This window comes from Acomys russatus, chromosome 8 (genome assembly GCF_903995435.1).
Source record: "Acomys russatus chromosome 8, mAcoRus1.1, whole genome shotgun sequence".
In the NCBI taxonomy this organism is placed as follows: Eukaryota; Metazoa; Chordata; class Mammalia; order Rodentia; family Muridae; genus Acomys; species Acomys russatus.
In genome coordinates, this window is record NC_067144.1 from 67,500,299 (window position 1) to 67,511,042 (window position 10,744).

Here is a 10,744-nt window from a genome sequence, read left to right on the forward strand (position 1 = left end):
TGAATTCACAAAGTATCATATTGGAATATAAGAAATTATGTCAACTGGTAAGGTTTCAAGGGGAACCAGAGTGATGCACCCCATTCATTAACAAAAAGAAAGAGCAAATTCCTAACATCGACCACTATGGAAGAAACCTGTATTTTTCCAGAACACTTGGACAAACATAAAAATCAAGCCAACAGAAAAAGAGGGCTTTTTCCTGGACACAATGAATAAGCATCAGTATAAAATAGTCATAGCATCTATGACAGTAGAAGCTCATTGTCATAGCTGTAAGAAAATTCCATCACCCTTCAATACACTATTTAGAAAACTATTCACAGACAACTGCACATTTGTAAACCAGGAAACACCCAAGTGCATCAAAGATGACACTGCTGGGGACCACACCTGCTGCTGAGAGTATATAAACCCAGCTCGCCACACAGAGACAATCAAACCCAGACTCTCCTTGTTACACAGAGCTGAGCTTACATCTCCTCTCAACATGTCCTACAGCTGCTGCTCTGGAAACTTCTCCTCACGCTCCTTTAGGCGCTGCCTACCCTCCTCAGGCTCCTCCTGTGGCTCTTCCTACCCCAGCAACCTGGTCTACACCACTTCCAGCTGCTCTCCCAGCACCTGCCAGCTGGACTCCTCTCTGAACAGTGGCTGTCAGGAGACCTGCATTGAGCCCAGCAGCTGCCAGAGGTCCTGTGTGGTGTCCAGCCCGTGCCAGATGTCCTGCTACTACCCCAGGAGCTGCACACCCTGCAGTCCCTGCCAGGGAACATATGCTGGGTCTCTGGGCTTTGGGTCCAGCAGCTGCCGTTCCCTGGGCTTTGGATCTAGAAGCTGCTACTCAGGTGGCTGTGGATCCAGTGGCTTCAGATCTCTGAATTGTGGAGTTTATGGCTTCCCTTCCCTGAATTATGCATCCAGATATTATTACCCAAGCTATTTTGTTTCTCGTTCCTTCCAACCTTGTTACAGACCAGTCTGTGGATCAGGCTTCTATGGATACAACTGTTAAGTCTGTCTGCTCTCCTATGTCAGTCTATGCTCAAGCTGTGTTTTCCCTGTTTAGCTCCTACTGATATGCTGTCATCCTTCCTTAAGTTTCTTTATTCTCCAAATTCCAGCAGATTCTGAGACTATTGGGTAATGCAAAAGTATGCTCTACTCTGTGTACTGTTGATATATATGCTACTTGCTTTCTATCCAAGAACATTGGAAACTAAAAATTACTTCTAATAAACTTGCAAAATCTGATATCTTGATGTATTGTTCACATTATTGTTGCTTCATTCATGGTTTTTGCACTTATTGTTTGGAAAACTGAAGATCACTATGATTATCTGACTGAACTAAGGAACATACAATTTCATGTTAGTTTCCTTTTATTCATTGAGAGTTGTCAATTCTATGAATATCGTCACTCATGTCCAAACACCCTGCTCAACTACTGTGAATTGTCTGAGATTAATATACATGAATTTCTGGTGAGTCAGAAAACAAAGCACTTAGGATGTTAAGTAAAAATGGAAACACCAAGGATAAAATGCTGCCTAATTGACAGGATTAAAGTTTGTACATGAGCAAAACTTGAGTTTAGTATCTGCCTCCTGTAATTGGATAATGACTGGTGCACTTCACCCACATACATATGTAAGGACAGTGGCTATGATGGTGGTACAGGAAGTGCTGGAAACCTCCTGACACCTCCCAGGCTCAACTTCAATCAACAGAAGAGCATTGTTTCTATGAAAGGGTTTCATTCACTAGATTTCCTCTGCATCTCAAAGACAGTCAAACTTAGAGTTCCGGTTCAATTTATGTGACATAGTATCTTAAAGAAGACATAAGATTACATTAACTATAAGTTTTAAGGGCAAAAAATGGAAAAAATCAATCACAAGTATGCATTTTGGTGTTTTTATAATGAACTGTTGGTATCTATTATTCTAGAGACTTCCAAAGCATTTGTAAAGACCCTTGAGATTTTCTGCTCCCTTGTCTGTACAAGGAAAGGCATTTTACCAACCTTCCATCTTTGAATGAATAAAGTTCATGCTTTCCCAGGCTCTCATAACCACTAAATGTAGAAGCAAGTGCCCAAGGGGTATTAAGAATATTTCAGATGAGATGTTATTAATAGGGGTTATGTAATCCCCCAAAATACTGTGTGCTATGTGGTTAGTGTGTGATCAACTGTAAGCATGCCACCTAGGTCAAGGTAATGCTACAAAAACAATTCTCATTAATTATTTGACAAGTAAGAAACAAAGTAGTTGTTTTATTTTTACCCTTCCAGAAAGCAGAGAAATAGAATACAAAATGGGTTTGAAACTTGCCAATGTTTTAGATCAAATCCTGATATAATTTGAATCCAGGGTACACTAGTTCCTTGTTCTTCATTGAGTTGTATATATATCTTATATATACACTAGTAGATGTGAGGGCACATGTGTGTGTGTGTGTGTGTGTGTGTGTGTGTGTGTGTATGTGTGTGTATCCTTTAGTAGCTAAATATAGTCCCTCTGTTCTTCACAGAAAATCATTGTACACAATAATATTTAGTTTATTACATCAGTCTCATCAGCCTCTGATGTTTGTTTAGATTTCTACTTATTATGTTTTGAAACTGAGAGAAATAATGATAAGCAGTGTACAGTCTGGTTGTGAGAGAGGTGGAGAAAATCTGGGGGATTTGGGAGAGGAGAAGGAATAAGGCCAAATTTTGTTGCAGATTTTTAAAAAATAATCAGATGTAGTGATAAAGCTTAAAGGGACATAAACAAATCTGTTTCCATAATACATTAACCATTGTAACATATGATAATTGATAGACAATTATTTCATTCCATTTGAGAAAGGAATTTATAAAAACCTTTCTTGCTTTGAAAGGTGTCATTCATTTAAATTATTGCTACTAGTATTCTATCATTCTGATTTGAAAATGAATGTGATCATTAGTTGTTCTTTTCAATAAAATGGAATCAAAGAAACAGGAATAGTAAATATGCCAAACTTCTGTGACATCTCTCCAGTATTGCAAATAATATCCTAGTTTCAAGGTGGCTGTTTATTTAGGTAGTTTTAAGTAGTTATATTACTGGAGAGTGGACCAACGATGAGGTCAAGTAACAGATTTTGAATACAATAATGTGTAGGATTCTGAAAAAGTATAGGATGGGAAAAAAGATAAAAATTTTGGCATGGAAAATGTAGTTTATCAACAGTGAAAGTTCTTTAAAAATTCTTTGCTTTATAAAACAAGTATAGTTATAACTTAAATGAAAAAAGACTAAAAAACAATGAAGCAATAGTCAGGGGTGAAGGCAATGATTCACTCACATGGGAAAACCTTGATGGTCAATGTTGTGTGAGACATAACTTTTTACATTTCTATTTTTCACTTTGTGAAATGGAAATTGATTGGAAATACCACCACTGAGCCTGGCATAACTATCATGATTAGAAATTTTTTTCATCACAGGATGCTCACTTATTTTATTTACCATGATGTCATCAGTACTTGTGGCATTTATTGTCACTGTGACAATAGCACTAAAGCTTTGGAGAACTTTATTAGGACTCTTTGGTTTGGATTGTGAAATCAAATTGCTAGAATTAATCATGTATGTGAAACACTTGACAACCCTGACATGAAACTGAAATGTGTTTTATCATCAATGATAATTTTCTTTTCCCTAATGACATGGGATTCCATAATAAGTGTGTTTCATTATTTGTATTTGTTGTTTGTCTTTGTTTTTCTCTAAGTACATAAGTAAAGGATATCCTATGACATGGGTGAAAATGATTTAAAACAAATAAATGTGTCTCAAAGTCCTATGTCAATGTATCCATGCATCTGCTAATGTTGATGTCCATCTTTTACACAGTTCTTCTATGTTTACTCTTTTAAAGAATACACAGGGATTCATTTCTGTTCTACCATGGCCTCAAATTGAGTTGTTTTCTCAAGTTGGATGATCCTAGGTTTTCATACAGCTGTCTCTTGCACCTTCAATTTTGGTTAAGCATTCTGAAGCCATCCCCTGCACTTCTCTATTCTTGAACATTGCAACCTTTAATATTCGCCAGCTCTACTTAGACTAGCCATGACAATTTAAGGTACTCCTCCCCAGTGGCTAATTTCTAGAATCTCAGTTTCCGTATGCACTCTAGGAAAAATACAGAAAAGTATTCTCAAAGCTAGAATTCATCAGAAACACAAAATATTGTGATTGCGTTTCTGTGGTAGAGTGATGTCACCCACTATGATTAGTTCCCAGTTATTTCCACTTTCCTGCACATTTATGATTTCATTTAATTTCCACATGAGTAATATTGTACTGGGTATTAGCACCATATTTTCATCTATCATTTTGAAAACATCTAGGATGACTCCATTTCCTCCCAACTGTGAATTGAGCCACAAGGAATATGTATGTGTATGCATCTCTCTTGCAGAATATTGCATCTTGAATATATGCTCAGGAATGCCATAACTAAGTTCTGTGATACTTCTACTTCATGTTTTGAGAAATCTCCAGACAAATTCCAAATGTGGTTGTATTATGTGACACTAACAGCAGCAGTGTATAATGGCTTCCCTTCAACACATCCATATAACTGCATGCACGGCCATTACTTTTCATGACCTTAACAATTCCGAATGGGGTAAGCTGCGGTCCTAAAGAGATTTTATGCTGTATTTCCATGATTGTGAAGTATATATATTGAATAGATTTTTTAATTATTGACTAGCCATGCATGTTTCTTGTCTTGAGAACTATTGTTTTTCATGGCCTAGTTTTTATTGGTTGGTTGTTTTCTTGATGCTTAATTTTGCAAAGTTCTTTATATATTGTGGACATTAATCTGTCAGATGTATACCTGGCAATTATGGTCTCCCCATTTTTTAAGCTGCCTCTCACTCAATTGATGAGGTTCTTTGCTGTACACACCATTTTAATGTCATAACATTTCATTTCCTGATTGATGGACTGATTTCCAATATGATGGGAGTTTATTCTGAAATTCCATACCTGTGCATGTAAGTTAAACCACATTGACTACTTTATCCTCCAGCAGTTTTAGAGTAATGTGTCTTATGTCGAGATTCCTCCTCCATTGGGAGTTTAATTTTGTGCAAGGTGAGGTACAGGTGTCTGCTTTAATTACTCTCCATGTTGATACCCTGGATTCCAAGTACCATTTCCTAAAGATGTTGAATTTGTTCAAATATATGATTTTTTGCTTTCATAAGACCTAGGTAGCTGTATTTGTTTGCAATAATACCCCTTATCTCATTTTTATTGATCTTTGTACATTTTGGATGCCAGTGTCATACTGTTTTCAATATTATGGCTTGATGATGTAATTTTAAATCAGCTCTGTGGATGCATCATGTGTTGTTCAAAGTTGTTTTGACTGTTCTTAGTTCCATCCTTGTAAAAAATTTATATTGATTTATGTATATTGACAAAGAATGGCCCTAGAAGTTTTGTTATTATTTCATTGACTATGTACATTAATTTTGGTAGGATGGCCATCTTCACAAGATCATTGGTTGCTTCTGATTCATGAGTAAGTAAATTTTTTCATCGTCTATAGTCTTATTTAATTGGTATTTTATTGTGTTAATATTTTCATTGTAGAAGCCATGAATTTTCATGTTTGTAATAATTATGAGATATATTTCTGTGGCTGTGAATAAATTGATTCTTTGTAATTTGATATTAGTATATATGTAAGCTATTGATTTATACATGTTCATTTTTCATTTAGACATTCTTCTGAAATTTCTTATTAGTACTAAGTGTCCTTTTTATTGAATCTTTAAAGTATATGTAGAATCATATTATCAGAGTACAAGGGCAGATGTGGAGAGCCATGCTAAATTCAGCCATGTTAGAAATCCTGTGCTTAAACTGCACACTGTGACCTTCAATGTGACCTTCAAGTTGCTGACCCTGTTGAAGGAGGTCTTGTGTTCTAGGCTATCTTTGGATTATCCACCCAGAGAAATAAGGAAGTCCTTACAGGGAACCACCCCAGGATTAAGGAGGTTCTTACAAGGAGCTATTCAGGCTATTGTATTCTTGCCTGGGGGCTAGGGAGCATGGGATTAGAATAGGTCCTATTGACCTTGCTATATATCGTCTTACTTGTCCACATTAAAGTGAGTCTTGATCAGAAATTTCCACAGTTGACTCATTATTTCTTGAGTCTCTGTACCCTATGGTCAATCCCCACTCCCTCTTTCAGGTGAACCCTGGTTCGATTTGTACCACGGGCCGAGACATATCAGATAAATTAACTTCTTATATTATTGTTTGTTTCCTTATATTAATTTTTATTTTCTTATCCCTCAAAGATTGTAAACACTATTTAATGAGAATGGAGAGAATGCATACCCGTCTCTTTTCCTGGCCTCAGCACAAATGCTTTTCATCACTCTCATTTAGCATGTTGGCTATAGGCTTGCCAAATGTAGGCCTTACTGTGTTGAAATATACTCCCCTATTCCTAAATTCTTCATCATATTTTTCATATAGAAGATTGAATTATTCCAAATGCAATTTCTGTGTCTATAGATGTGAGCATATTATTTCTGTATTTGTGTCTAATTTTATAATCGATAATGTTTATTGATTTAAGTTTATCGAATGAGCCCTGCACTTGTGGAATGAAGCCAACTTGGCCATGTTCATTTTGATATATGTTGATGTATATCTTCTTGACATACTATTGAATTTGGTTTTCCAAATTAATATTTGGAAATATTATTATTATTTTATTGAGAATATTTTAATTTTCAGACAGTATATTCATCAGGAAAATTAGTCTGTAATTTTATTTATTTATTGTTGTAATTTTCTGATTTTGATGTCAGTGTAATACTGGGTTCATAAAAAGAATGTTGTTATTTTTATTCCTTTTCCATTTCATAAAACAATTTGAGTAATAGTAGTGTTAATACTTCTTTGATTTTTTGGTACAATATGTAATGAATTTATTTAATTTTTTGCCTTTTTTAGTTTGAGGACTTTTTGTTAAGGCTTCCATCTCATTGCTGGTTACAGACTTGTTTAAATCATTTCTTTTTTCTTGCTTTAATTTTGATGTGTCATGTGTACATATAAATTCTTTAACTTCTTTTAGATTTTCCAATAGAGTTAAATAGAATGTAGGGTTCTGTGTTTTTCCCTCTGTTTTTTCCCTAATCTCATTGGTATTTGTTTTAATGTCTTCCTTTTGTTTTTAAATTATATTTACTCACATCTTCTCTCTTTTTATTTTACTTAGAATAGCTAATAATTCTTCAATGTCGTTTATTTAATCAAATATTATCTTACTTTGCATTGACTTTTGTGGTTATTGCTACGTATTTTTTCTGATTTTAATTATCTTTCAATCTACTTCATTTAAATTTATTTTTTCTTGTTATTTCTAAAGCTGTAAGTTATTCTTACATTATTAATTTTAAATTCTTCAAAATTCTGATGTAACACTTAGTTCCTTAGAATTGACTCTTAATGTGACCTTTATTATGTTCCAAAGTTATTGACATGTTTTGTTTTCAGTTAATGGGACTCTAGATATCCTTTGACATATAACTTATTCAGTGTCACAATTATTATTTAATAATATATTGTATACTCTCCATGAGTTTATATACTTTCACTGGCTTTTATGGTTACTGGTAACTGGCTATTTTATTCCATTGTGATTAATTGATAAGATTGAAAGTTTTTTCAATTTTCCTTTACATGTTGAAATAATGCAGGAGCTAGTAGACTTTTTCATCAAGAATAAATTGTTTTAAAAAATAAAATGTAAGAGTTGTCTCAGAGGTTAAGAGGACTGACTGCTCTTCTAGAGGTTCTGAGTTCAGTTCCTAGGAACCACATGGTGGCTCACAACCATCTATAATATGGTATGATGCTATCTTTTGGCCTTCAGGTATACATGCAGACAGAGTACTGTATATAAATAAATAAATCTAAAATAAATGAATAAATAAATAAATAAAATGTATGCTGCAAGATGTGCTAAATGCTTAAGTCCCAGTGCAGGAGCAAAAAAGCAACACAAGGCTATCCATGTTATAATGAAAAAGACTTGCCAGAATTCCAGACAGAGTGTCAGAGTAGTGATTTTAAATTTGTTCAAACAACTGGACAAGGACATAGACATGTTTCAAAAGAACAAGAGCAAATAGCTGAGTGACATGAGTAATCTAATCCAAAATATGAAAACAGAATTCAACCCTAAGCTGAATTAATGTTGGAAATACAAAACTCAATAAGTTGCACAGAGACCTCTGTGGAAGGTCTCATGAAAGAATATATCGTGTGAAAAATATAATTGTAGGGCTGTGTGTAAATGTGGGGATTGAAGCACCCAGTAAACTTCAATGACAAAATTATAAATGAAATATTAATGGAGCATGGAAGAGCTTTGGAACAAGATGCTGGACATACATAATCAAAATATGTTCATATAAAAATAATACTAACAGAAATCCCTTTAACTTAAATACAGTGATCCTTACATAGGTGTAAGAGCCCTATAAGTGATCACATATGCGGGATGAGCAGATGAATGTCATAAGACTGGTAAAACACTAAAAAGAGAGAAAAATGAAACTATATTGAAATCCTTAAGAGACAAATGTAAGATCGTTAAAATAATACATTATTGTTAAAGAAAAACATTTAAGGTCATGAGTTCTTGGAAATATATAATTCAATTTACAGCTCTAAAAGAATAGAACTGCTAACCCATACTAACATACCAATTAAAACTATCGATTAAATTAAAAGATATATATGAAATGTCTACAGCAGAGACAAAATAAAGCAATTTTTTTATTGCTATGTATGTTCAACAGAGCACACTGGAAATAATTATGTGGACTGAGGAGAAGCATAAACACACTTGAAGGGACATGGGTAATTAGTAAACAATAGAAAATTAGTAAATCATAAGTATAAAAAGACCTCTAAAAACAAAAAAACAAAAAAGAGAGAAAAACAAAACTTTGAGGTGTAACTCAATGATCTCAATTTTTCAAATACAATCTTGCTAACTAACTAATTGTGATAAAAAACAAAACCCATCACTTTTCTGTCTCCAAGGAATGCATGTTGCCAATATCAATAAATACGGCTTTAGGGCAAAAGGATGGAAACCAGTATAGTAAAGATATGGACTTGGGAACTAAGTAGTTTTAAGTTGCCTCACATCTGACAAAATCAACTTTAAAGCAAAACGTTTTAGAAGACATGAACATTACCACTTTCATTAAATGAACTTCATCAGGAAGACTTTACCATTCTAACACACACACACACACACACACACACACACACACACACACACACAAAACCACACAGATATGCCTAGTTTCAAGAAATGAATACTACCAAATTTATAAATAAATATCAACCCCAATACACTGATGTGTTAGGTGGGTGAGGTTCACAGGCAGTCACTCCCCTTTGCTGCCTTCTACTAAAGCTCTTTAGGCATGAATGCCCTACTTTTGAGGCAGCTATGATCTCACCCGCAAGTCTCCTCCCTCCTCCCTGCAGCTATGGAACAACTGAAGTCTGAGTACCTTAACACTATCCCTCATCCCCTAGCATAGACTGTATGCTGTGGAATTGCCGCCTGGCTCAGTCCTGACCCCTTCACTGGGTCCATGATTTACACATTCCCAAAATTGAAGTCTATGTGCTCCTGCCCTTGATCAGCCTGAGGTGTCTCAAGAGACTGACTCCAATCTGGATCAAATTGATGTACGAATGAACTGGACACCATTGATTGGGTCAGCTTTCTTTTCCTGATGGCTTTTTTTTTTTCAAGCAAATTATAATTGAATCTTTGACTTTGACCATCAGGGTAATACAAATAAATACAAACTGTCAGTATTATTTGTAGGTTGATTGATGTTGAGTTGGAAAATCATGAGACAGTTGACTCGATTCTTAAAAATTATTGAACCCAGTTATTACCATCTATGACCATTGTCATTCTCTTTTCATGTGTTTTGAAAAATAGGCAGAACTAGTGCCTGAACTCTAGGTATCAGAGATACCAGCATTTAAAATAAAAAGGTACAAGTCTTGAGAATCTTTCAAAGTTGTCTTTTTCTCTAGATTGAAAATTCATATTTGTACACTAGACTTAAATAATTGTTCACAGAAAATAGGCTCAATGGTATAAATTATACACTATCATTCTCTAGATGGAAAAAATTAGTCATGTCCTTCAATCTTAGGCAACCCTCACTTTTGTGAGCCTTATTTGGAATTCAAATTACAATCTTCTAGTTTTTTTACTAGTACATAAAATGAACATGCCCCCAAAATTAAATTATTTCCTCTTAAATTTGAGTTGGATAAAGGTGCTGATATTCAATTGAGTCCCTCCAATTTGTAAATGAAGGCATACTTGCAACATAATAATAATTTGGACAATGCATTGAGGATTCAAATTGCACAAATTTATTGAAATAAAATTTCACTTTTCATTTAGGGTTGAAACACGAATTAACAGATATATATTTAACTATCATAATATTTGAAGCCTAATAAGAGATTATGCTTTAATAAAATATTCTAAAGGAAGTTGATCATTAAAGAAATTATTACTGGAAATACAAATGATGAGAAACAGATATTGTCTACAGAACATAATTTAATTTTGATACTGTTAGAATGTAGATTTAACAGTTGAATGT

General features: G+C 34.3%; 1 protein-coding gene across 1 annotated transcript; it reads left to right on the forward strand.

Moving 5' to 3' along the window:
- The first annotated feature begins 490 nt into the window (after positions 1-490).
- LOC127193164 (keratin-associated protein 13-1-like) lies at positions 491-1,015 on the forward strand. The gene has a single exon (XM_051150490.1). The coding sequence runs from the start codon at positions 491-493 to the stop codon at positions 1,013-1,015; it is 525 nt and encodes a 174-aa protein (XP_051006447.1).
- The last annotated feature ends 9,729 nt before the right edge of the window (positions 1,016-10,744 follow it).

Excerpts from the sequence above, each read along its gene's own strand:
- LOC127193164 (XM_051150490.1), top strand. The coding sequence starts at position 491 with ATGTCCTACAGCTGCTGCTCTGGAAACTTCTCCTCACGCTCCTTTAGG.